The sequence below is a fragment of the Chaetodon auriga genome, chromosome 24, assembly GCF_051107435.1.
Source record: "Chaetodon auriga isolate fChaAug3 chromosome 24, fChaAug3.hap1, whole genome shotgun sequence".
NCBI classification, from domain to species: domain Eukaryota; kingdom Metazoa; phylum Chordata; class Actinopteri; order Chaetodontiformes; family Chaetodontidae; genus Chaetodon; species Chaetodon auriga.
The window spans coordinates 17,465,385-17,493,063 of NC_135097.1; the positions used below are offsets into that span (position 1 = coordinate 17,465,385).

General features: G+C 40.5%; 2 protein-coding genes across 2 annotated transcripts; one reads left to right on the top strand and one right to left on the bottom strand.

Moving 5' to 3' along the window:
* Positions 1-1,236: 1,236 nt before the first annotated feature.
* On the top strand, positions 1,237-25,311 carry sh3tc1 (SH3 domain and tetratricopeptide repeats 1). The gene is made up of 19 exons (XM_076725672.1): positions 1,237-1,348; positions 2,612-2,683; positions 3,761-3,891; positions 4,348-4,453; positions 4,685-4,825; positions 9,179-9,377; positions 9,495-9,571; positions 12,988-13,183; positions 13,282-13,412; positions 14,646-14,679; positions 14,783-16,137; positions 16,669-16,809; positions 16,897-17,118; positions 17,238-17,418; positions 17,762-17,912; positions 19,198-19,320; positions 19,585-19,735; positions 22,060-22,256; positions 25,057-25,311. Exons 1-19 carry the CDS (start codon positions 1,237-1,239, stop codon positions 25,309-25,311), a joined length of 3,975 nt encoding a protein of 1,324 aa, XP_076581787.1.
* LOC143317514 (zinc finger BED domain-containing protein 4-like) lies at positions 5,888-8,902 on the bottom strand. The gene is made up of 2 exons (XM_076725673.1): positions 7,135-8,902; positions 5,888-6,978 (listed from the first exon to the last, which is right to left on the bottom strand). Exons 1-2 carry the CDS (start codon positions 8,722-8,724, stop codon positions 6,706-6,708), a joined length of 1,863 nt encoding a protein of 620 aa, XP_076581788.1. The 5' UTR covers positions 8,725-8,902; the 3' UTR covers positions 5,888-6,705.
* Positions 25,312-27,679: the final 2,368 nt, after the last annotated feature.

Sequence of the window (27,679 nt, forward strand, 5' to 3'; positions counted from 1 at the left end):
TACTGTGTGTGGAGTAAAAGTGTAATAAAAGGTTGAGGTATTTTACGACACTAGATTCCTCAGACATCTTGCAGAATGTGTATTACTTAGGTGTTGAGCCCTCACATATCTTGTGATTCCCTCCCTGTGGTTGTCTGTTTGCTGCTGTCATAAATTCCTGAGTGTTGCTCCAGTTTTAGAAAAACATTGCTGATGCTTAGCTGCAGCTCTGAACTGGCAGAGGAACTGACTGGAGGAAAGGAAATGCTGAGTCTGTTCCTGGGATGTTTGAGGGAAAACAGACACTCTGGCTTACTGACCCAAGCCCACACACATTCACACAGAGAGGGAAACTTTGGGTGGAAAGTTTAGGATAGAGAGAGTGTATGTTGCCAAAACATGACAAGAGTTCTTTAGTTATGAAGTAAGTCTAGCTGGTCTTTATGTAAGGGAATTAATAAAATATAGGCCTATGTCATCCTCGGTCAGCCCATTCAGTGATTTAGTAATGGAAGAAGGGAAAACTGCACTGTTGAATACTGAGGAGGAATTGTGGGAAGTTTTCCTCATTGAATCACACAAAAAGTAAAGAATGGATTTTGTTATTTGAATTGATATGCAGATATACAACCTTCAGTATGAATAGAAATAGATAATTAAAAAAGTAATAACCCAAACAACATTAATATGATAAGGGTTTAGGCTTGTCAGTACATATTCAGGTAACTGTTCAGTTATACTGATTCCACGGCTTTGGCTGAAATTCTGATGTGGAAATACTGTAATAAGACTATACTAACGAGCATTGCATAAAGTTAATATAATATATTAACTATATATAAAACATGTAAATGCTACTATTCAAATATAAATTCCAACAGTATATTAAAACGCTCTCCTTCTTCAAAATAATCTGCAAACTTGTACATTTTGTAACATCATCTGTCAAGGACAGGATTCTGACCAATCTGAGCACACATTCATTTGAAGAAATGTGCAACACCGTAAGACGTGGACAAACCACTCGCACATCTGCTGAAATCACACGTTTTTGTTTTTGTTTTTTTTTGTTTTTTTTGTTTTTTTTTGTTTTTTTAATGACACATTTATTTTGAAAAGACACGCCAGGACATTTACTGTGGCTAGCTTGACGCACCTGACTTTTGGACTGGCAGAGAACTTTCCGCCGCGGGCAGAGGCGCGTGATAGCGTGGCGTTGAATGACCACCGGGGAACAAGAACACTGTGCGGTTGGACATGTCAGCCGGGGAAGACCGAGACACCGGGGGAGACTCCGGGAGAAAGGTGTCTACAGACGGCCAACAACAGTGGGAGGTGGTGGACAAATCAAACCGACACAGCAGAATGGGTACTATTACAATACTTATACTGCAGACACTTCAGAGCCAGATTTGATACCATGTTGTAAATGTACCAAAGCATTGAAGTCGTTATGTAACATTGGAGGTAAGTGTGTTAAACTGTGTTTGTCTTTATATATATATATGTTTGTTTCGTTTTAATGGGGTCTGTGTAATACACTGCATGGTCGTATCTCACTCCTGCCTTTGAATATGACAGTGAAAGTACAACTACATGTCTTCGTAGTGCTGAAATGTTGACAGAAAAGTTTTGATGGATCATTTTACACCTTTTCTTTCGAAAAATACCAACCATTGCAGCTGCGTCTTCATTTACCTTTCAATTGATATGTACATTCAGGGGTTTCCTCACAAAGTTGGTGTTAATTGATGGACCAATTAATGAATTACAATCATCCATTGCCATTCCCGTAAAATTGAAATATATTATGAAAGCTATCCTTGAATTTTGCTCTCAATTAAAAAATGCATTCAAAGGCTGCCTTTCATGTGATTTGGTACATCTTAAGGGGATGTTCACCAGTTTCAGATCCCCTATGAAAAGAAAAAGGCTTTGAATAGTAGTAATAATAATCCAGAAAAACAAAGTTTAAAATTTCATCTCCTCCTATTCCCTCATTGAGAAATTCCCAATCTGTGAATACACCAATATTTTTTTTCTCGAAATTTTATCTGATGTACACAAGCTGTCTCCTGCGTGCACTGGATATTTCACACTCGTCTAACTTCCATACGAGCTCCAAGCCAGTTGTGGTGTCACAAATCCTGATGGTACTGGGACTGGGATCGAATTGTAAAAATCCCATAAGAATACCTAAATGAAGTGGAATGTAAAGATGCAAGACCTTTACCTGGAAGCTGTCCAATGCAGCCAGATTTGAGCAGCACTGGATCAGCTGAGTGTTCAGTGGCAGTGAGGGAGAGGACCAGAGTCAAACATCCAGTCTGGGAACTGAACAAGTGATCGTCTGGTCACTGCTCCAACATTTAGGCCACTTTACAATGTCAGGACAGGCTGAGTGCAGTGCAGTGTCATGTATTTTAAAGATTCAGTATTAAGAGGGATGATCCTGTTTGGGGGAGCTTGTCTTTCAGTTGTGATTTTTAATATGAAGAAGAATCATCAGCCATACGAGTCATTATCCTGTGATGGCGCCTAAAATAAACGTCACTTATGTGAAACATAGAGAACACTTCTTGAACTTGGTTACATGTGTGACTTCAACAGCGGTCCTTCATATTTTTAACAGTACGTGGTTTCTCCAGAGATGCTGCAAGTCTGAAGGGAACTCTGTCAACATGTGAGGAGAACTTTCCAACAGGTATGTTTAGAGCAGTGTTACTCCCGCTGTTAGACATGCTACTTGCTGCTACTGTTGATGTAGGCCTGTTGTTTCACCTGTGAGGTCTGAAAAAACACCTACTGGATGCATTTCCATAAAATATGGTGCATATATTCAAGGTGCCCAGAGGATGAATCCCAGTGACTTTTCACAGAATTTTGAGCAGTCATTAGATTTTGATAATCGTTGTGTTCAAGCAGAAATGCTGCTTTCAGGAGTGAACCTGGGCGGGTCATAAGAGCAAACATGTGAACTGTAAAACTAAAGTGACCTCAGTGGAAAGTCACATGAGAGAATTTGAAGTGGTTTATACCTTGAACCTGTGAGTTCCTCTAAAGTCACTCATTAATCTGAATCAGGCACAGTGTCATCATTAACTCAGATCACTGGGTTTAGAGGTAGCTGAGCTAGCTCAGTGTCACTTTGTATTTTAATCATGTGTGGGTTGGTCTTTTTGTTGAAATCGAAACCCAACAATTAAAAACAAAATGCAATCATTTGCAAAACAAACTTACTTACAATGGTTTTACAAAGTGTTCCTGAGCCTAAGTAGTAATGTCCTTCATCCCATCATGTGGTGTACCTCGCTCCATCCTCCTTTCCAGGATGCTCCTTTAATACCCAATCATGATCCTATCACCTGTTACCAATCAACCTGTTTACCTGTGGAATGTTCCAAACAGGTGTTTTTGGAGCATTCTATAACTTGAGCATTTTTATGCTGTTTTGTTTGGCACTAATGAACTATTCCTACGCCAGAATCTATTTCTACTGTAACACTAGAGTTTTATTTTCCATTTGATTTACTCTGGTTTCTGTCAACTCTGAAGGAGTTGCTCTTAATGCTAGTAATACTATTACATACTACGTTATCTTTCACATGCAATATAAATCTGAATGTGATTGATATATTTTAGAGCCTGATTGATACTGGATCAATATCAGTGAGACTTAAAACATCTGATCCCTTTAATGTGGTTATTAAAGTACCATGTCCAAGATATGTAGTGAGCGGTTTTACAAAGCAACAATAGACTTGATGAGTTCTGTGTTCAGCTCTGTCCATGCTGTTGGATGTGGTCAGGGGACCCGAGCGTCTTCCTGCAGACGAGGAGTCACAGGAAATGCTGAGAGGGAAACTGCGCATTCTGCAAGCTGACAGCACCGAGGTCAATGCTCTATTCACGGTACAGCTCATGATACACACACACACACACACACACACACACACACACACACACACACACACACACAGAGACTCTGACATGTTCTGGCTACCAGGCCTATAGTCAGCTCCTGACATTTTAAGCTGTAAAAAGTCCACTTCCACCTCCAAATGTGTCAACCTTTTAAACCACTCCCACAGTATAATGCTCTATTTCACTGCCTATAGCCACACTGTCACTGCTCAGCATGTTCAAAACTCATATTCATTCCTTTAATGTGGCTTAATACAACTTACATCTGTGATAGACTCATCTCAGGAAATAATAGTTAATCAGTACTGGACATTATTGGTTTATTGGGTAATGGAAGAAAAACAGACTATATTCTTGTGAATAAATATTTCTTTGGAAAAAAACTTGACCTGCACACATATCAAAGTATCTTACAATAAACCTTCTTCTTTTCTCTGTGTCAAGGAGTTGTCCACTCATCTTATCTCCATCGACAGTGAAGAAAAAGTTATATTTGTGACATTCAAAACATTTGAGGAAATATGGAAGTTCACCACATATTACACAATAGGTAGGTTTGGAATGGAAGTAGTTGTCAGTAACAGTGAGACTTAACTTTAACCTTAATAAGGAATCATTTAAATTGTTAATTTAATTAATTGCGCCTGCTGGATGGACACCAGCATGTTGCTGTTACTGCCACTGCTACTACTGCTATGGCTGCTGCTTGTGAAAATGATGCCAGTAGTTCTAGCTTTGAATATGAATGGATTCATCACATTGCTTTTCTTACCTCCTCCAGGTGTCCTGGGTCAGTGTTTGGAGAATCTGTTGTTTGATCAGAAGGTTTGGCTTGGTTCTTTGGAGAAAGACATTTCCATTGAGGTTTCCATTAAGGAGGACACTCTTAACCTTATCTACAAAGGCATCCTCATGCAGGAAGGTAGGTGATAAGTGCAGTCTTTTCAGTCTTTCACTGTACAAAATAAGATGAATTGTTCTTTAAGTGCCAACCATTTTATCATATACAGCATTCATGGCATTGAGCAGTGGCAGATAAAAGGTTTAGAAAGTGTCACTACTGTTTCCCACACCTTTCAACAGCATCTCATAGCCTTCATCAGTTTTTGAAAAATTGTCAGAAAAATGAACCATTACCTGTACAGAAAATCATATGGATTGACATTTATTGGACAGTTTTGGCACCCAAAGAATCCATGGAGGAAAATGAGATTTGGTGACTGGCCAAAGGTCATGTAGCACATTATTTTGCTTTATGAGTAGGCTATATCTACTGTATCTTCTCTTATCTCACAATCTCAGCAAGACATAACTGATGATAATCCTCATCTGTCCAGAATATAACTGGACTTTATGTATTGTAAATAGTGATAAACAGACAGAAACGGGGAAAAAAAAGGTGTTTTAGTGCAATATCACTGGAGGAACTCATTTTTACCAACTTTTTAAGAGAACTGCTAAAAATACACTCAGACATATTCAATGCACCTCTGTTTTAACTCATTTTCCCTTTCTGATATGTCAGGGGAAATCCCTAGTCTCACGAGAGGACGTCACATAGCTGCCAAATGATCTTGTATGCATATTGGCATGATTCACACAGATGGGAGATCACTGTTCGAACATTTCACCATCAGCAGCTGGAATTAAAAGGAGCTTAGCACTTGAATTTATGCTAAAATTACATATCTACTATTATTAAATCCTGTGGTTTGTAGCATAAATACTAGGGATGTCCGATATTGGCTTTTTTGCCGATAACCGATATGCCGATATTGTCCAACTCTCAATTTCCGATACCGATATCAGCCGATACCGATATATGGGTTATTTTTTACTCAAAACTAATTTAGGTAACATCACATATCTCCTGTTGTGGAACTAACACAACATGCTTAATTTTAATACACCACTGGATATATTCTTGAATGGAACAAGACTTTCCAAATGTTAACATTGTGCAAAATAAGAAATACTTCAACTTCATTTAGGGAAAAAGTGCCATGTTTATTTTTCTTTTTGTAATTCCCTGAGAATCTCTATGCTCAGAACAAATAGAGCAAATTTGAGTTCACAAATAAAACATTGATTTTACCTGAACAGTTATGTGCAGCATATCTGCATCTTAAATCAACTAAAATAACAGGCATAGTATATGACATTGCTTTTTTTCTATGATAAATGAGCCTGCGTTGGTTGGACGTATCATGAACTGCATCTTTAACCACAACGTAATCACCTTAATTGAATGAATGCACAAATATGAGTCAATAACAATGTGCAAAATAAACTGTACAATTTTGTAAACTGCACATTTGTTTAAGCTACAAAAAAAATACTTCAGGCAAGTGAAGTACCAAAAAAAACATTTAAAAAGGTGTAAGCTGCCTGTGTCCCTAGCCCATTACTTGGGCTAATTCTGTACAAACATTGAAGTTATAAACTGGGCTCAATCAGCACTGCTCTACATGAGCAACAACAAAGATATGCAACCTTAAGGTAGTGTGCAATAAAAACAAAGAAAGCACAACATTTGAGTCCAAACCTTCTGGAGTAGTAAATAAAACCCTCCTTAGTATAAGTGCAATGAACAGGGCTAAAAGACTGCCTGCCCTTCGTAAATAAAATAGAAAACATACAATGGGCTCAATCCACCCTGTTCTTTCAATAAGTAACAACATGTGCAAATAAAACAAGAAAGGCACAAAAAATAGCTTCAGTCCAGACTAGTAAACATAACCCTCCTTTAAAGTGCAACAAATGAGACTAAAAGACTGATGCTGTCTCGCCTATATGACTGGTCTAATTTTTTCCCTTGTCCATATATGTGAGAGGTAGATTTTTCTGAATGAAAATAAGCATCTCAGCATTGTCGCAGTGTATGCGATTTCTCTTTTCGTCTATGACATGGGAGACAGCGCTGAACAGCCGCTCACTGTCTATGCTGGTACAGGGTGCAGTGAGGTACTTGCGTGCAACTTGGGCAAGTGCAGGGAAGCGGATCTGGGTGGAGCTCCAGTACTTGAAAGGGCATGCCGTCTTGGGGATGGTGGCTTCTCCCAGGTATGCATGAACCTAAATGAAAATTAAAAGGGAAAAGAAAAAAAAAAAAAACAAACACAAAAACAGAACAATTTAAATGTTTTATTCAAAGCACTACAAGTGTCTGTTTATTTCATTTTCATGTGAAGCATTCAACAAATCTGCTGACAAAATTTATCATGTACTCACCTGCAATGCCAAGTCGCCTGTAGTGGGATTGGTGACATCATTCTCTGTGATAATTTCTTCATACATGTCCAACAGACTCCCAGCTCGGGCCTTCTTAGGTGGGTGGTACTGGTCCTCCTGGCCTGGATCACCTGCACTGGCACCAGCAGCCTCTTCTTGCTGATCACAGCCCACACTGGCGATTTCGTCGACAACTTTCAGCAGCATATTCCGTGCTCCCTCCTTCTTATCCGGGTCAAAATAACGGTCTTTGTAGCGAGCGTCAACCATGGTTGCAATTGCATAGAGAGGTTCGGTTTGCACACCATCAAATCGTTTGCGGACAGCTTCCAATAGGGTATGTTTGGCTGTTTGCACACCTTTGTCTGATTCATCGGTCTTGGCAAGCAGTCGTGTCAGTGACACCACACCAGGAATGACATCTGCAGCAGTGGCCTCTGCAGAGCTGATGGCCCTGGTTAGCTGCTCAAAGGGTTGCAGGAGGTTGACGACCTTCTCCATAATGCCCCAATGAGATGCTGTCAATGTTGTGGGTAGTTCATGATCAGCAGCATATGCACTTAAAGCCCTCTTTTGCTCCACCAGGCTCTGCATCATATAATAGGTGGAATTCCACCTGGTGGAGACGTCTTGTTGCAGTTTTTTCACTGGCATTTTGAGTTCTTTTTGTATGTCTTCAAAACGACTGTAAGCAAGTGGCGAATGCTTAAAGTGTCCCACCACTCGCCTCCCCACGGCCAGAGCATCTGCAATACTGCGCTGAGACAGGGCACCTCCATTCACAGCGAGCTGCAAAGTATGTGCCATGCAGGGCAGACTTGGGACACCAAACTCCGACGCAGCTTTAGCTATGTTACGCGCGTTGTCTCGGACAACTACGTGCACAATTTCTTTGGGGATTTTCCACGTTTCAAACATGCCTTCAAAGGCCGATGCGATTGCTTCTGCCGTGTGAGAGCCGCGGCACTCTTGGGAATGAAGCACAGACTTCTTCAACACAAAGTCGTTGTCTAGCCATTGAGCAGTCAAGCTCAACATGCTAACCTGGCTAACGCTGGAAGACCATATATCTGTTGTGAAGCTAATTGATACAGCCTCAGCTATTAACTTCTCGACGTGGCTGTAAACAACTCTGTGCAACTCGGGCAAACAAACGTCTGTTAAATACCTGCGGCTGGGCATGGTGAAGCGTGGCTCGAGGAACTCCACAAGTTTAGTGAATCCGGTGTCTTGTACGATTGAGAATGGCTGGTTATCCAGTGCAATACATTCGATTATTTTCCTATTGATGGCTTTTGCCCTGGGGTGGTCCTTGGCGTATTTCTGTCTTTTCTCGTTGGACTCTTTGAGCGTCATCTGCATCTGAGTCGTTTGTTTCTGTCCCGCCGGGCTCTGTTTCTTTTCATTGCTTTGCTGCACAAATCTCTCGTAACTCTCTGCATGGTTTATCCTGAGGTGGGAGATTAAATTAGATGTACCGAAGGCAGAAATCTTGGTCCCACCTCGCATAACTGAAGCTTTGCATTCATTGCAAATAGCAACTTTAACGTCCGACGGAGACACTTGAAAATAATTCCAAACCACTGACATGTTGCAACTTGCCAGCGAGAAAGTTTGTCACTGCAGCAACTAGTGTTTGTGGGCGCAGCTTGATGATGTCATCAAATTTGCGCAGACAAACGTTTCAGGAGCCAATAGGCACTATTTGGGTGAAACGCAAGCATTATTTTATCGGGGTTTTGAGGCATTAAAAAATCCGATACCGATATTAAAATTTTAAGCTATTATCGGCCGATAATGAATATGGGCCGATAATATCGGACATCTCTAATAAATACATTAATTGGACTCAACTCCAGGCTATCAGAAATGAGCAGCATTTGTACTGAGACATGAAATTTACCTTGCATTAAATTCTCCTTCGATACCACCCTTCGAAAAGGGAAATGACAGCCAGTTCATTAGTTCAGTTTGAATAAAAGCTTCATATTCACATCCTAACACTTATTCCACATGCACACACCCTCACTCTCTTTGTCTTCAGGTTCATTGTTTGCTAGTTGTACTACCAACCAGATGTTTGACAGCTCCACCTCTGGAGGTGATCTATACTTGGAGCAGGGAGACATAGCCCAGTTTGAGCCTCCTTTCCTGGGCTCAGGGTGGACTGTCTTCTGCCTAGCTGATGGAGCCCGTGGCACTGCACCCAAACCTGCTCTTGAGCCAGTCATCCCTTTTCATCAGTAAGTCACATCCACACACAAAGCTGTATGTGTATGTGACTCGTCTCACTGTACTGCGACCAGAAAGTAAAGATATGTGGTGTTTTGCTCTGTGGTAATGATCCCATCTGTCCACAGATGGTTTCTCAAATCCACTGCAGAGAGCATTTTAGTTGGTGATGGGAAACCTGCCTGTGAATTCCCTCTGCAGTTTGGTGAGTGCAGTACCATATATATAGTATAAAGGATAGTTTCACACAGAAATAATTCCAGAAGCATATTAGGGAATTAGGGAGTATTCATTCTGACTTATTTAGGGCTTATATTTAAACTGACACTTCAGACCCCCTTCAAGGTCTCAGATCTTCACCTTTGAGTACAAAATAATATCTTGCTCAGCTTTGTTGAGTCGTAACTTACATTTTTCATACTTCAGCTAATATTTCAAGAAGTTTTTCACTTTTTCACAACAGTCATTCATTTCTCTAAGGACCTCCACTTCAGCTCATTTTGTCACTTACACTGTAATGATTTTTAGCTCCTTTCAGTGCTGGAACTTCAGCTGATACTTCAGTTTTATTCAGGGGTGTTACATTTCCCTTTTCTAGCAGGAAACAATAACGCTGACAACCAACAAAGAGAAAACTCAGGGCAGATGTGAAGCAGTCAAGAAAAAGAGATTTATTTACAATATTTACACGAAAAGGTAAACAACAGAAGTAGATTTGAAAAATGTGGGGGAAGAAGGAACTGTAGGGGTCGTGCCAAACAAAATAAACAAAGTACAATAAAACAGGGCCTAGCTCAACAGTAACTGCGAGGAAAGAAAAAGAAAACAAAAGGCCTGACTATCTTATCTACAAGTGTCTGAACATAACAAAATTACAGCAGTGACAATAACCCATAACCTGGTGAAGTAACAATTTCCTCCTACATGCATGAATGTATAGGGTACCCCAGCCTTACCTCAGTCCTACCTCCCCACCACAAACCTTCCTAGACAGCAAACAAAGAAGAGAGAGCAAAGCAAGAGAGACTTTTAAATGGTGTCCTCTGTCTCTGATTGGCTAATTGGCTGGAGTGTGTTCTGGAGCTCACAGGTGGCAGCCACTTCTTCCACTCCTCACCTGCAGGACAAAGGGAGGAGAGGACGAGAGAGAGAGACACACACACAACTCTATACACGTAACAAGGGGATATATTTAAATTGGCACTTACACTATGTTTACACGTAGCCGGCTATTTTCAGAAACGGACATTTCGCCCTCTCTGTTTTCAAAAATAACAGCTTGCACACGTATCCGTTTTCTCCCACCAGACAGCAGTTCACCCAGGTCAGACCCAAAACCAGTGACACTAGCTGTGATGCTGACTGGCTCTTGGTGTTGGAGGGGGAGAGGTTGTTGCAAAATTGCTGACCTCCAAGCACTCATTGGTCTCTGCTCCTTGATATAATAGAACAGCTGTATTTGCAAACGCAAACATATGAAAAGGGTTTCAGAATCAGAAGAATCAGAATCAGAAAAAGCTTTATTGCCAAGTATGATTTTACACATACAAGGAATTTGTTGTGGTGAAGTTGGTGTATGACACGTCTATTAAAAATAAGAGCACAAAATATAACAATATATAAATATATATACACAAGTCTGTTTTTTGTTTGTTTGTTTTTTCCGGAAACACAGTCTTTTTTCAGAAGGAAGTCCAATCTGAGCGTTAATGTAACGCATGGAGTTGTATTTATGTCAATGTGACAAGATGAGGCAGAGGTGGAGTGTAAAGAGTGTCGGGGGGGTTCCGGGCCTTCTTGATAAGGCTGACAGCAGACGGGAAAAAACTGTTCTTGTGGCGTGAGGTTTTGGTCCTGATGGACCGCAGCCTCCTGCCAGAGGGGAGTGTCTCAAAGAGTTTGTGTCCAGGTTGAGAGGGATCAGCCACAATCTTTTCTGCACGCCTCAGGGTCCTGGAGTCGTACAGGTCCTGAAGAGATGGGAGATTGCAGCCAATCACCTTCTCTGCAGACCGAATGACATGCTGCAGTCTGCCCTTGTCCTTTGCGGTGGCAGCAGCGTACCAGATGGTGTTGGAGGAGGTGAGGATGGACTCAATGATGGCTGTGTAGAAGTGCACCATTATTGTCTTTGGCAGGCTGAATTTCTTCAGCTGCTGTAGGAAGTACATCCTCTGCTGTGCTTTCTTGATGAGGGAGCTGATGTTCGGCTCCCACTTGAGGTCCTGGGAGATGATAGTTCCCAGGAAGCGGAAAGACTCCACAGTGTCAATAGTGGAGTCACAGAGGGTGATGGGGACAGCTGAGGCTGAGTTCTTCTTGTTGTCCACAACCATCTCCACTGTTTTTAGAGCGTTGAGCTCCAGGTTGTTGTGGTTGCACCGGTGCTGATGGTCTTAGCATCGGAGACGTGTTTCCCCAGCTTCACGCACTGACACACTTGCACCAACATAAATGCGACTGCCACTCTGAATGCATCCATGATCACCATAGCCAAATGAAAATGTAAACATAGGTCGCTCTTTTGGTGCAGGTGCAAGTTCTGGTGCACACTGTGACGTTGGCTACCTTTTTCTCCATTTTTCTCAGTCTACATGCAAATGTGCAACCGAAGTTTTCCAAAATCTCTGGCCAGAGTTTTTGGAATGCGTTGTTTTCAGAGGCGAATTCTCTGTTTGCGTGTAAACGAAGGGAAATGTCTCCGTTTTTCAAAATATCCGTGTATGTGTAAGCAGGGCTTTAGTTAAATGCTTAATTTTCAACTGAAAATTCGGCTTCTTTCAGCATTTTTCAGCCCATCCTCAGCAGAAAAACAGCCATAGAGGTCATCTATGTCAGCAGGCTATTATGATAATAATTACATTTATTGTTCGGCTGTAGTGGCTGTAGTAATCATGGCAGGAGCAAAAGAGGATGTAGTGTAAAGAGCAAGAAAGTCTGCATATGGAGGAAGGTAGGGTGGATGGATGGGTCAAAGAAACAGAATTTCTACAGACCACTGTTCGTGCCCCATGTGAAACTGAAAGTCAACGTTGACCCCTTTTAACTTAAGTTACGTCAAATACGTAACAGTTACGTACTTATTGTAACCCATGAGTTAGTACCTAAGCCTAAGCGAACTGTGACCTTTTCACCATGTTAACCGCGTGATGAATTGTCTGGTACGCCTGTTGCTGTTACTCTCCAAGGTTGATATATGTCATTTTAAGAATGGTCATATATGTGGTTTTTGGAGTCACTGGCAATCAACGTATTCAATCGCTATTGCTAGGTATGAGGATGTGATGTCATTTTAACTGCCACTTCAGTTTCTTTCAGTAATTGTATTTCGACTGCAATTTCAACTAAAATTCATGGAAAAAGTTATATGGTAGTGCTCTAATGTAAAAGATAAATGAGAAAAAACTCAATTAAAAGTGTCTGTTGACAATGGAACAGGATATTATAATGAAAATAAAAGTATGAGGGTTGTAAACAACTCCACTTTAATATTACTCTGTGGTAATGGTCCCACAGAGCGATATCAATGATATTTTATGGTCAACTTAAGTTCACAAAACCTTACTGAAAGTTGTGGGATATCTTCTCATTTTATCCTCCTTTTACCTCACCTCTGTTCAGCCAGAGGAACCTGTGTGGCCACAATGGCGTATGATGCTGAGGGCCCAGATGAGCTGAGCGTGGCACCTGCTGATCGCATCATCATTGTGGGACTTCTGGTGTCCTGTTTTGATTGGTTCACTGGGAGGAAGGAGTCAACAGGACAAATAGGTCTGGTCAAGACAAGCCTGGTGAAACCATCTGCAGACATTTACAAGTGAGTCTACCACCAAGAACTGTGTTCGCCATTTTAATTATTTTACAAAAGCATATATGAAAATACTGCATCTTGTTCTTTTTTTGTGACCCTTCCAGTTCCACAGATATTTTGTTGGATGGAGAGGAAGGGACATTCTTAAGTCTGCAAGAGGACAAAGTCATAGAGCAAATAACTGCATTATTGAAGAAGAAATTTCAAGACGATTCTGGTCAGAACTACAAACTCGGTGAGACAGAAAGGCTGCAGAAAGACTCACAGGTCACACTGATTTTTACAGATTTTCCAATTGGAAAATCTAGATCCAATTTCAGATTTTCCAAAACAGAAAATGTGATTCCTTGCAGCAATGGTGCTTTAGACTTATGAGAAAACATCACATTATGTCATGAAAAGTCCCACAGCTTATCCAAGCTGAATCAGAAAATATTGTCGGGCTCTGGCAGCAGCAGGTTTGGTTATGGCTGAGGTTGATGGCAATGGCATTAGTTTTGTAGGTATTTGGTCACAAATTGAATTTTTAACCAAATGATAATGTGCTGGATGAAAAGTCTGAAGATAACCAAAGTTATTACATTTCGTCCTGTGGGGGACAAAAATCAGTGAACCAAATTTCATGGCGGTCCATGCTATAGTTGTCAAGACATGCTAGAAATCAAAAATGTCAACCTCATTGTGGTGTTCAAGATCAAATCAAGGCATCAGCACAGTTGGTGGGACTCATCCTGTGGGGACCACAAATGTCTGTACACATTTTCATGGTAATCCAACAGTTCTTGAGATATTAAACTGTATAAGTGTTTTGACTTGTTTGTGGCGCTAGATGAAGTGTCAGGGGAGTCATCACAATCAGTTTACTTGTTGTTGAGATACATCATAAAATGGGACATGTTAGGGACCTTTAAGGTCACAGTAGAAAAGGCACTATTCCATGCGAAGTATTGCTTCTCTTTAGTCTGCCTTTGGCCACTAGAGGTCTTCAGGTAAACACATGACTGATGCTGTTGTTCATCTTGTCAGGACAGTCTCAAAAAACAGTGTTGAGATTGGCATTATCACCCTGTTAAGAAATGCAACCTCCTCATTCATTTCAATGAGGTGTTGACAGAAAAGGAGCTCCAATGCAGCAAGGCTGAACCTCGTGACATAATGCAGTGTCAACAGGGAAAGCACTGCACTGTTCAGTCAAATCTGTGAAGTAATTCTGTAGTTCTGTTCATGAATGTCAAAAATCAAACTGGACTTTATGGATCATAGTAAAACTTCTCACTTGCCACTGTGAGGGGCTGACATAGGCTACCCCAAACAACGGCCCTTGCTTTGTTTAACGCATGGCTGTTTTCAGTTTGAACACATTCTTAGTCAAATTGTATTTGCTGAATCTGAATTTGATCTGAACTGAATTGCTGTGTGAATCATCAAGCTTTCTCACCTTCTTGTTCTTTTTGTTGTTCAATCTCAGATGTGATCAGTCACCAAGACTTTGAAAAGACAACGTCACGTAAGTATTTGACACCTAAATGTCATGTCAATGTTTTTTGTTTTTTGTCTCCTCTATATTTATATGATTTTTTCATTCCGTTATTGTTTTGCAGTCAGCTCCTCAAGCAAAGTTGATACTCAGCAGTCTGACCTGAAGAGAGGTATTCAGAGGATTCTTGATCCAAAAAAAGACTCACACTCGGATTCTGTTGTGACCATGAACAGGACTCCAGAGGACTCGATCCTGGCTACAGAGGCCAAAAATCCAAGCCCTCCCTGTTTCAGGGTTCACCCAGATGAAAAAGGAACCAACAACAGTGAGAACTTCATTCCCCTCTTCTCTTTTTTGGAGGGACAAGACTACAAAGAGTTTGGCATTCTTTACAGAGTGAGTTCTGAAATCCTTGCCTCTTCTTCCTTCACCGGTCACTCTGATGAGGATGAGCTTATTGCCTTCCTTGGTGTTGCAAGGGAAACAGCCAAGAGGAAGCAACTCTTTTGGTCACAGACTCGTTTGTGCTTTCTGCTGGGTAGACTTTGTGCTGGGAAGTCAAAATTCAGCCAGGCACGGGTTTACTTTGAGGAAGCCCTCAGTGTGCCACGAGAAGGCTTCATGGACCTCAGGCTGTTGGCCAGCATCTATTCCAACCTGGTTACCATATATTTTTTGCAGAAAAATACTAAGAGTTTCTTTGCTCTGACAGAGCGACTTGCTGCCTTGCTATTAGGAAGGCCAGATTGCCTCGACTGCTTAGAGAACAACTCTGCTCTTAATTACATTCTCAAGAAAGCTGTTCTCTCTCACAACAAAATGGCTGAAGCCTGGGCTTGTCACCTTTTGGCCAAGCACCACTGGATTCGTGCTGAGGGAGTTCAAGTTGTTCCTTATCTTGAGAGGCTGCTTATTCTTTGTACTGAAGCTCAAAGAACATGGAGCATCTCTCCCAGTCATGGATACCTGACCCTGGGAAGGCTGTACAGTGAACTCCAACTCCCCCACCTCAGTGTCAGCTCAGCTAGAAGAGCTTCTCTGCATCCCTCTGCTACACTGACTGACTGCCTTAGTAGCATGGGTCTAGTTTTGGACAGTGTCAACAGACTGTGTGAGATCACAGAAAAGGACGTCCCCATCCCACCTCAAATGGCACCATATTTACACCAAGCACTCTCTACTAATAAAGCCCAAGGAGGAGGAGGTGACAAACACCACGTTTTGAGCTATCAGCTTACTGTTTGTCTGTGCCAACTCTTTTACAAGCACAGAATGGTTGAACAAGCAATCAGCCATATGCATTCTCTCATCAGCAACCAGCCGCCTGCACAACAACTCCCCATTTCTGTCCCAGAAAGAAACAGTGCCCTAATTTGGCTGGCATGGCTTCACATTGTCAACAATCAGCCAGATGTTGGTTTGGATATCCTGGATTTGGTCCTAGCTTCCATGCCGGAGCACTGCACTACCCCTCAGGAAGGTCTGTGAGTTTCTACTGCATAATGTGTTGGAAAGAAAAGAAAGAAAGTTCTAGTGTTACAGAAGCACTGATGCAAGTAAATATTAACAAGAACTAAGAAGCCACAGGAAGAAAGTCAGAAACTAGTCCAATTTGGGCATTTACAGTGTACATCTCCACTAGATTTGAATAACCTAAAGAATTTGGCAATTAGGGAAAAAAGAAGAACATGTAACAGATTGAAAAAAAAAAGATCATAAGAACATTAAATTACTTGACCTTCTCTTATTAATGTTAATTAGATTTTACAGAGCCACTTCTGGGTTGAATGATCACCCAAAGTACAATGATTTATGCCAATATTTTAGTGTTAATATGTACTGCTTTTCACTATTATGAACTGCAGTGACACTTTATGCTTGAACTGAAGACATTTGAGTTTTAAAAATGTGTCTGAAAGACAGTATGCAGTATGAGTTGAGAGGGAAAAGAATATTTAACGTCAGGCTATTTCAAGGCTGTTAAAGTAAATGTGTTTCATTTTATGGAAAGGTGTGGTCCTTAACATGCGTGGTGTGGCACTTCGATGCATGGGTGACTTCCGGAGGGCAGCAGAGAGCTACCGAGCTGCTGTTGACATCTGCCAAGAGTATGAGGACATGCCAAACTGGGCTGTAGCTCTAGCTAACCTAGGTAAGATTATATATGCTTCTTAACAGATGGTTCTTCAATGGATTTCAGTACTGTGTGATGACTCTGACGACTTTCATCCTTATGAAGGGCTGCTATGTCTGAAGGCTGGAGCTAAAGGACTAGCGCAGAGAAACCTGACTGAGGCTGTGCAGCTCTTCTCTGAGCTTGATGAAGAAGGTCATGAGGCAAACTTTATTTCAGTGCTGCTGGAGCTGGGACAGCACTATGTGAAGCAACACCAGCTGGACAATGGAAAAGGATGTTACGAATGGGCTCTGCTGCTGGCTATAAATGCCAATCTGTTAGACTGTAAGTGTGCAAGTCACACACTTGCATTTGTTTTGTATTCTGTGTTATCATGTCTGCTAAGGTTGTTTTTTACTTTTCCTCCTTTCAATTGAATAAATTGAACTATCACTTATTGCCAGGCCAGCTCAGTGCAACCAGACACCTGTGTCAACTGTATGGGTGTGAGAGTCCAGACCAGGCTCAGTGTATCATCTACAGTCAGCACCAGGTCCAGCTGCTGAGATGCACTGGAGACAGAGGACAGGAGGGAGACGCGCTGGAAGCCATCAGCCAACTCTACCTCACTCTGGGCACAGAAAGGTGTGTGCGTCAGTTTGTGTGGAGCTGGAATAGGTTCGCTATAACATTCACTTATGTTCTTATTTGTGTCGTTCAATGACTACTTTTTCAATAAAACAGCAAAATACAATGTTTATTTTTTTAGGGCAGGGTATATGCAATGCATCAAGCAGAAGCATTCAAGTCAGCTCTTTTTTAGTGGGCTTTGCATACGGCTTCTTCTGAAGTGGGACAAAAATGTAAACCTGTTATCAACAGAGAAATAGAAATGCAACCATTTTGTAATGGAATCACCTCAACTGATGAGTTTAAGTTTGAGTTTGAAGTTTGGAGCCACAGGACCAAAGTTTTTGAATGTTTCCAGGGCACACCGGATGGCTCTTGACCACACCAAGACCAGTTTGGCTATTTTCATCGACCTGGGCTGCAGAGAAAAGGAGGCATCTGGCTGGCTGCAGGCTGGGAAGATCTACCACCTGCTGGACCAGACTGAATTGGTGGACCTTTATGTTCAGGTTTGAGAGCAGCTATGTGGATATCACAACTTTTTCATGTTCATCACTTGACTGATGGGCAGCACAATCTCTGAAACTTTTGAAACTAAAATGTAATCTGTCTGAAGTTTTAATTCCCCGGAGTCTCCGTTTAATTAAAGTCAAACTCCTGTTGTACCTGTTGTCTGGATAAATTTGTAATGATTAGGTATAACATATATTTCTACAACAGCATGTCATATTCATCACAAACAGTAAATAGAGGGTCCAAGTATGGTGCCACCCTAGTCAGAAAGCTTATTTCAGGGTCGGCAAGCTTAATAAATTATTTGAAAATATCAAATGAAGTATTTGTGTTGAAATTTAATTTCAATATTCATTTCAACAGATATATTAGATTTCATTTATTTATTAAATTGTTCTCTAAATAGTTGATAAAGTAGCCAAGCTGAGCTGTTGGATGGAGTGGTCTGGCTTCTCTGACTCAGTTAGTTGAGTAAATGTAACAGTTTTCTATGGTTGGAGTTAAATATTAGTGTACCAGATTAGTGTATAACACTAACATTGCTGGTGTTTAAGCACAAGCCCTTAGTGCCTGTAGCCCCATTGGGGAAGTAATCACCAGCTGACCCTGCTCACCGCTCTGCTGCTCTAATCTTCTCTTTTCAACACAAATAGTCCAGCCAAATTTTTTTTTACAGTTATCACAAATCACAAATTTGCCTCAGAGGGCCTTTTTATCCGTACAGCATACAGCATCCTCTATCCATACACCTTTGGTTCGGATAGAGAAATACTGTTTTCATCTACAAATTATTTCCTGCCACTTTGCCATTTTTTCTATCACTGTTAGGTTACTTTCAGCGAAACTCAAACACTTCCTGCCGAGATGTTTCACATGAAAAGTCTGCCAGCAGCTGAATGGGCACAGTCCTCTCTTTTCAGGTAGGTTTTTAATTTGAAAAAGGTGCAGGAAGTGTTGAGTTTTCGAGACTTCAAAACAGCATTTTTATTAAAAGGAGAAAGTGAGAGCAGCAAAGTGGTGAGTATGACATGTCTCTGTTCTTGAACATTATGATGAAATTACTGTGTGAGTCCAAAAAACAAAAAATACCTCAAAAACTAGAAAAATAAATCTTATCTGAAGATGTACAGAGGATTGTTGTATTTTGTGTTTTTGGTTGCCTCTTTGAGCTACAGGACCCTAAGTAGCTGCTCAATTAGCATTAGTTTTGTGCTTCATTTGACAAGTAAACTAAATTTCAAGATGGAAAGTTTTAGAATGAAAGCTTGATGTCATTGTCAGGTTGCTCAGGATGTTGCTCTGAGTACAGGAGACACCAGTTTCATCCTGAAGCTTCTGGAGGCTGCAGGAGACATTTACTTCAACAGCTGCCATGACCGGGAGAAGGCTATCACCTTCTACAGGGTATGATCTGAATAAAACAAATATAAATACAAATATTTAAAAATATCTCTCATTACTTCTGACACTTCCTGCTGCCATCATACGATAGCCTCATTCAGGGACACCCTTTATATTTGTCTCATTCAGTTCTGATGCAGGTTTAGACTATTGATCCCCGTTTTAGAAAAACATTATCTATTATCTTTTCCTACTTTCTGAAGTTTTTGCACATCCTTTATGCCTATTATAATGTCCCGTGTATCTCTGTGTATTCCAACAATGTAGGACCGTGCTCTGCCTCTTGCTGGGAAGAGCAACAGTCTTCGTTCAAGACTGAGGTTATGTAATAAGCTGACTGAACTTATGCTCAGTCTCAAGCTGTATGGGGACGCTATGGAGTTTGCTCAGACTGCCCTGGACATCAGTGTCGCTCTAGGTATGGAAAATTTACAGTTGCATTTGCTCTTTATTAAAAGTGAGACACAGTCCTGTCATCATATTGTGATATACTCCATGAAATTATGTATATAATACAGTTACATTACATATTTACTGTGGAGCTGATGAGCACCACACTGATTATCTGCACAGTAGAAAGACTTACTTTTAATACTAGGAGTTAATGAATACGACTCCTGAGCAGATGTTATGGAATGCAGCACAGCAGGTAATAATTGTAGGGTCATTTACCTTCCCTTCCTAGTGTATTTAGGCCTTGACCACACATATGCAGTTACTTTATTTTACTTTACTTTACTTGACTTTTACTTTATAAAACTTTATTTTACAAAATCTCCATACACACAAAATCGAAAAACAAACAAACAATTTCAAAATCCCAAACAAGCATGCTGGACCAGTAGGTGGCGATGAAGACTACATCAGCAATACATCAAACACCAGAGAAGACGTTCTGAGCATGCATAGTGAGCTTATTTTCCTTTTGGCAGAGTAATTTAAAAACACAAACACTGTGTCTAATTATTAATGTGTAGTTATTTAACTCCTTTCTGGCTAACACCCAAACAGTGCTGACCAAACGTAAACTAACCAGTTCTCTGCAGTCATTTCAAACACATGCTAATTACGCAAAGCAACAATGGGCATGTGCAAAATCATTCATGTCATTTCCTAAATGTCTCATTGCACATATACATACAGGTACAAAGCATAATTTGGAAAAATCTGCATTTTAGAAGGCTTTTTAGGAAGTCAATATTTTAGTGATCTAATATGGCATTTGCATGTGAACAATGCCCAAACGCAGAGGAAAATTTTCATTTCCAACATATCCATGTAGGTGTCAAGGCCTTAATCTGTGTGTTCCCCTTTTTCTCTGCCAGTTTGTCTTAGTACCTTGTTTGTCTAGCATTCCAGCCTTTTCGTAGTGTTTATTCTCAGTGATTCTGAATTTTTTTACTTGGTTCTCATGGACCTTGCCTTTTTGGACTTTTGATTTTTGCCGACTCCCAGTTGGATTTGTGTTCCTGTTTGAACTGCCTTCTGTGGTTATGATCCTTGTTTTGATATTTTTGCCATTTTCTGCTGACATCTAGCAGTCAGACTCACTTGCCAATTTCATGGGGTCCCATGGAGGCCACAAAGGTGGTCATCATGGCTCCCAGTGTCATTGGCAGTCTCAGCTGCCCAGCACCCCAGAGCTTAGAAGAGAAAGAGAAATATAAATACAGCTACAGATTGTTTATTTGAAACTGTAACTAAAATAAGTGATTAGCTGAATTGAAACACTGATCTTTTGCATTACTCATTGTGGTGAAAAAGTAATCTGAATACTCTGATGTGTTGCTTTGTTGCACGTTACCCCTAACACTGCCTGTCCCTCATTAGGCTTCCCTCCCTTTTGTATTTAGTCTGTGTGTTCCCCCCTCAGTCTGTCAGTTCTTCTTAGTATCTTGTGCGACTAGTGTATTAGCCCTTTCCTAGTGATTTTGAGTTTTTGATTAGTTTACCTGGACCATTACTGTTTTTTGGAGTTTTGATTCTCACCTGCTGCATTTGGGTCTTACCTCTTGTTTCCCTGTTCTCTGCTTGCAGAAGTGTACCACCTTGCCTTTTTATATTGCTCTCACACCACAGCCACAGAGCCACTTTCAACTTTAATTGTATATTTCTAATGCGGGGAGGACCTCTAAAAACATCCCATAAATTGCCACTGAAATCCCCAAACAATCCACACCAGTACATTTTTCAGGAATAAATGTGCTGATGATTTTCTTTAATTATAGAGCATTGCCAGTAGTGGAGTTAACAATGTAAAGTTAATCTTGCTGGTAGCACTAAAAGCAAATCTTGGGGGTTCAACAACTAGTGAGCATGATTGTAAATGTAAATGTAAATGTAAAAATGTAAAGTTCATCCATGAAATAGGTCATAAAATATCTTATGTATGGGGAAAGTTCATGGAGTATCCAGAATATGAAGGGTTCATCAGTGGCTCAAATCCCATGTATTGTGCCAAGTATGAGAATTTGCTTCATTAGATTGGCTAAAGTTAAAGTCAGAGTGTGGCCACAACCAGAAGAAAATTTTGCTCTGTGAAGGATAAATATCAGTATGAAATTTCATGGTATTATAGCCAGTAGTTGTTGGTATTTGTTGCTCTGAATCAAAGTGGCACACAGGTGAAATGATAACCTTACTGATAAAATTATTTTTAAATGTACAGTAACTTACAGATATCCTGTAAATGTGCTATAACTGAATAACTGTGTCCATCTTTGTGTTTAACTGTACATACAGGTGAGCATCTGAATAAGCGAGTGGCTTACCACCGTCTGGCTTCTCTGTGCCACTGTCTGGAGCAGTATGAACTGGCTGAACACTATTACCTTGAGACTCTGACTCTCTGTCCAACACCGCTTCTGTTTGATGAGGAAACACTGTACTATGTCAGGGTGTATCAGACACTGGGGGACATCTTATTCTATGACCTGAAGGTAAGGGATTAAATGATTGACCTGGCATGGTGTTTTTTGAATCCCTCAAACCATGTGAATCTGGAGTTTACGACCAGCACTTAAATAATTTGACACCTACCAATAATGCCTACATTATGTAAAATAACTATCACCTGTTACCAATGAACATGTTTATCTGTGGAATGTTCCAAACAGGTGTTTTGGAGCATTCCACGACTTTGCAAGTCTTTTGTTCCTGAAATGTGTTGCTGGCCTCATATTCAGAATAAGCATGTACAAACAAAAATCTGAAGCAGATTTTTGTCTTTGTACTGTTTTCACTTGCATATACTGTATGTCCAAAAGGATTTGAAAATTATTACATTCTATTTAATTTATGTTTTACACAGTGTCCCAACTTTTTTAGAATCAGGGTATTATGATTGTTCTCATTCATTATTTTGACTTGGTTTAGAGCTACAGTACTGTGCAAAAGATTTAGGCAGGTGTGGAAAAAATGCTATAAACTAAGAATTTTTTCAAAAATGTAAGCATTGATAGTTTATTTTCAACAATTAACAAAATGCAGTAAATGAACAGAAGACAAATCTAAATGAAATAAAAGGTAAGGAAGGTACACTTGCACACAGTTTTTGAAGGAACTCGGCTGGTAGGTTATTCCAAACATCTTGGAGAACTGACTACAGATCTTCTGTGGATGTAGGCTTCCTCAAATCCTTCTGTCTCTTCATGTAATCCCAGACAGACTCCATGATATTGAGATCAGGGTTCTGTGGGGGCCATACCATCACTTCCAGGACTTCTTGTTCTTTACGCTGAAGATAGTTCTTAATGACATTGGCTGTATGTGTGGGGTCGTTGTCCTGCTGCAGAATAAATTTGAAGTCAATCACACACCTCCCTGATGGTATTGCATGATGGATAAGTATCTGCCTGTATTTGTCAGCATTGAGGACACCATTAATCCTAACCAAATCTCCAACTGCATTTGCAGAAATGCAGCCCCAAACTTGCAAGGAACCTCCACCATGCTTCACTGTTGCCTGCAGACACTCATTATTGTACCGCTCTCCAGCCCTTCGGCAAACAAACTGCCTTCTGCTACAGCCAAGTATTTAAAATTTTGACTCATCTGTCCAGAGCACCTGCTGCCATTTTTCTGCACCCCAGTTCCTATGTTTTCGTGCATAGTTGAGCCACTTGGCCTTGTATGTAGTAGTATGGCTTTTTGGCTGCAACTCTTCCATGACGATCACTTCTGACCAGACTTCTCCGGACAGTAGCTGGGTGTACCTGGGTCCCACTGATTTCTGCCAGTTCTGAGCTGATGGCACAGCCGAACATCTTCCGATTTTGAAGGGAAATAAGCTTGATGTGTTTTTCATGTGCTGCACTAAGTTTCTTTGGCTGACCACTGCGTCTATGATCCTCAACGTTGCCTGTTTCTTTGTGCCTCTTCAAAAGAGACTGAACAGCACATCTTGACACCCAGTCTGTTTTGAAATCTTTGTCTGGGAGAGACCTTGCTGATGCAGTATAACTACCTTGTGTCTTGTTGGTGTGCTCAGTCTTGCCATGGTGTATGAACTGTGACATGAAACTGTCTTCCACAACCTCACCTTGGTATCAGAGTTTGACTGTTCCTCACCGAGCTTTAAGCCTCCTACACAGCTGTTTCTGTTTCAGTTAATAACTCTGTTTCACCCTACATGTGAAATTGATGATCATTAGCACCTGTTTAGTATAATTGGTTGATCATACACCTGACTATAATCCTACAAAATCACTGACTTTTTGCAAGTGTACATATAAAAACTGATGCTGGTTTGAGGGCAAAGGGTAGTAACACCATTTGATTAGATCTTTCTTTTGCTCGTTCACTTTGCATTTTGTACACTGATAAATATAAACAATTATTGTTTATATTTTTGAAAGCATTCTTAGTTTATAACATTTTTCCACACCTTCCTAAAACTTTTGCACAGTACTGTATATTGGAAGTACTTTGTTTCCACCAAAGGGACCATGGTGTAAATTTAGTTCTTCAGCCATGGTTCCCAAAAACTACCTGCTGTGGCATTTGTACTTTCTAATGTCACAGGAACTATCAGGGAGGTTTCAGTCCTGAATTGAACACAAACCTTGTGGCTGCTTCAACACATTCACACAATAACAGGGAATGCACAAAAGGGACTTAGTTTATAGCTTAGTTCCTGAGCTTAATTCCTGTGGCTCTGTAGTAACTGGGACTATTTCCCAGAATTGAAGCAAAGGCTCCAATCCTTGTCTATCAAAACTTAAAAAAATGTTGATTTCCTTGTGGCTGAGAGCCACAACAATGCCCAAAGTATGCTACCTCATCCTCTTCGCAGTGGGCACAATGAACTTGCATCAATTCATGTTCCAAGCCAAGACCATCGCTGTGTGTTTCAACATCTAAAAAGTCATCATACATCAAAGTCAGTCAAGGTGCTTTTTCAGATTCACTCTTCATGAGATTCGTAACTCCAAGTAATGCGACTCAGTAGTCTCTCAGTAATCAGTAATCATCTCTTAGTTAAAGGTGCCCTGTGGAATTTTCATGTAGACAAACAAAAGTTATGTTTAAGTGTTTCTCACCAAACTGCAATGTGTATATCCTTTGGGGATTTCAGAATAATAGAATAAAACAAATTGTAACCATGGCCTCACTTGACTTCTGTATTCATGTATAGTCAGCTATTCATGTGAAGCATCCACTGTATTTGCATGAACAGTAATGACCAATATGTCATTAAATGATACTTTTTACAGGGACATTTTTATGTTATCTCTACAGGACCCATTTGATGCTGCAGGCTACTACCACCTGGCTCTAGCTGCAGCGATGGATCTGGGTAACAAGAAGTCTCAGCTGCAGCTCTGCACCCGCCTTGCCACCATCTACCACAACTTCCTAATAGACCGGGAGCTGTCTCTCTTTTTTTATCAGAAAGCAAGAGGATTTGCTGCAGAGCTGAATGTTAGGAGGATAAATATCTCACCAGAACAGCATAATACCAGCACCTCACAGTCCAAGACTAACAGACAATAGGAAGACACCTTGAGAAGAAACTAAAGTTTTGCTAAGTGCAAGAAAACCTTCAGCAAATGGCTGAATGAATGTTCTCTTTTTGGTACAGAAAATGATCCCAAAGGAAAACCTATTTTCAAGACCTTCCTTAGTGAAAGTTGCATAATACTGTATGTGATATGGCTGATTACTCATAATCACAAGTTTAAATCAGAAAGGTTATCAGCCAAGTGTTCATAGCAACATAGCTTTTTGATCCTTCAAGTAGAGTTCACCAGGCATTGGATTGTTCACCCACTAATAAGTAACGTGAATTGGATTCAGACCATTGTGAGACAGGTTAGATTTGTCAGCATATATTTAATGACATTTTATGTGCTCTGGTACTTGTTTTAATGCTCCTCAGGTGATAACTTGCTCTTACAGTTTCAGGGAGAGGCACTGTGACCAAAGCTAAAAATTAAGGAGACAACCCTATTTTGTTTTCTCTACCTGTTGAAAACTGAGATGACAATCCATTAGTTAAAGCCACACCTTGTGGAGATGCATAATGTAGTTTGACTCAATCATTAAAAATATTGACAAAAGAACGTTCATGGAGAGCTCTAAAAAAATACTCCCACTGCCGTGTATGGTCAAATGCTATATGATTTCTGCTAGTGCCCTCTTATAGTGTTGAGTTCAATGACTGCAGTGCACAGATAGGCTTCAAACAGATGTTTAACCAAGTTTCAAGCCTCGTGGACATTGAATTTGCAACCTGTGGAGAGCAGATTAGTCTGGGTTTAATCTCCCATTCTATTGATTGATTTAGGATATGGTTGGGATAGTGAGAGACAGAGACTAGGTTGACACTGTTTGCTATAGAGCTGCAAGGTGGAAAGAGCCACTGTTTCTAGAAGCATCAACCTCCAAACTCATCATGCCATGGGAACCACACCTTCCAGACAAAACAACATAATGTTAGCTAGAAGAACATATCTCTTTCTCATATTTATGTGTCAATCTGAAGTCCGAGCAGCTCCACAAACACCCTCAAGAAAGAAGGGGTAAAAGGAAGACATGCCTATTCTGTACACCGATAGACATCAAAACTAGTCTCACCTGCCACAAATGCCATGCCTATATTTGTAAGACACATGCCAAAATCATCAGACAATGTCACTCATGCTCATGCTCGCACACACACTTAACATTACACATGAACAATCTGTTTTCATTCATTTAGAGATAAGTTCGCATAACTGTCTCAATAAATTCACATCAGTTTGACCAGAAAAAATGTCACTTGTGGCAGCCACATACCATTCTGTGATAATACCTCAATATGTTTTCATCTGGTCTTACCTATAGTGAAAAGAATACATAAATTCTAATTCCTCTACCAAAAAGCAAGTGGTAATATTTCAGGTAACTCGGAAAGAAGTTGGTAAAAAGATGTCACACATCATGTGGTGATTATGTATGCTTTATGTTTGCTTCATGAAAAGCTAAAACAAACCAACCAATTTTGGAAAGGAACGCCACAATGGAAAAGAGGGAACAAAGGCAATAAGTAAGGCTAAGCTGCAGATTGTGCTATTAGTTTACTCAACAGTGTAATCTTGAGCTTTCACTTGCCATTCCAGGCACACCTGACCTGGATGTGAACTGTCATCCTTTTAGAATCAAACAGAATCTGACAAAATAGCTGGACACAGTGTAAGCAGATTTCAGATTGACCCTGCACAAAATAAGGTTTTTGTTCTCAATGCTTGAATTGCACTTCCATGTAGGAAGCCAAGTAATGATGAAGAAATTGAGTAATTTTAGAATAGGTTTATGTGGTTTCAAGAGGGAAATCTTTAAATACACTCTAAAGTATTCTGTTATGATGCGGCACACTGCCATGTACTGTTCAGTGGTCAGCCACCACATGCTGTATAATATGCATCTGTCAGCGAATATAGACCGCAAATACAAGGGGAGATAGTAGCTATATGCCACAAACTTATTATTATTTTCTGCTATTTTGATTTATCGACTGGAGCAGTCACGATGGGAATGCTTCAATGTCACCAAGGTACAGAAATGAAACTGGAAAACAGCTGAAGTCTGTCAGAGGGATGAAATAGCAAAAGAAGGAGGAGGTGCATGAAGCTATGATAACAGGCTTTCAGGTTCAGTATCTGTTGCACTTGGCTTCAGTGAATATCCAGCTAAGGCAGTAACCAGCCTCAGAATCTATATGGTGTTTGGATGCATCTTATAAACCAGTGTCTGGGGGAAGTCATCTGCTATGTACAGCACACTGTACACTCCATCTTTGTTATTACACAATTGTGCAACTTTGGTTTAACAAAACTTGAACTAATTTCCACTGGAGTTGGGAAGACATTGCCCCACCACT

Excerpts from the sequence above, each read along its gene's own strand:
- sh3tc1 (XM_076725672.1), top strand. The coding sequence starts at position 1,237 with ATGTCAGCCGGGGAAGACCGAGACACCGGGGGAGACTCCGGGAGAAAG. Across the intron at positions 3,892-4,347 it reads AGGTCAATGCTCTATTCACG|GAGTTGTCCACTCATCTTAT; the intron begins GTACAGCTCATG and ends CTCTGTGTCAAG. Across the intron at positions 16,810-16,896 it reads TGTAGCTCTAGCTAACCTAG|GGCTGCTATGTCTGAAGGCT; the intron begins GTAAGATTATAT and ends ATCCTTATGAAG.
- LOC143317514 (XM_076725673.1), bottom strand. The coding sequence starts at position 8,724 with ATGTCAGTGGTTTGGAATTATTTTCAAGTGTCTCCGTCGGACGTTAAA. Across the intron at positions 6,979-7,134 it reads CAGGCGACTTGGCATTGCAG|GTTCATGCATACCTGGGAGA; the intron begins GTGAGTACATGA and ends ATTTTCATTTAG.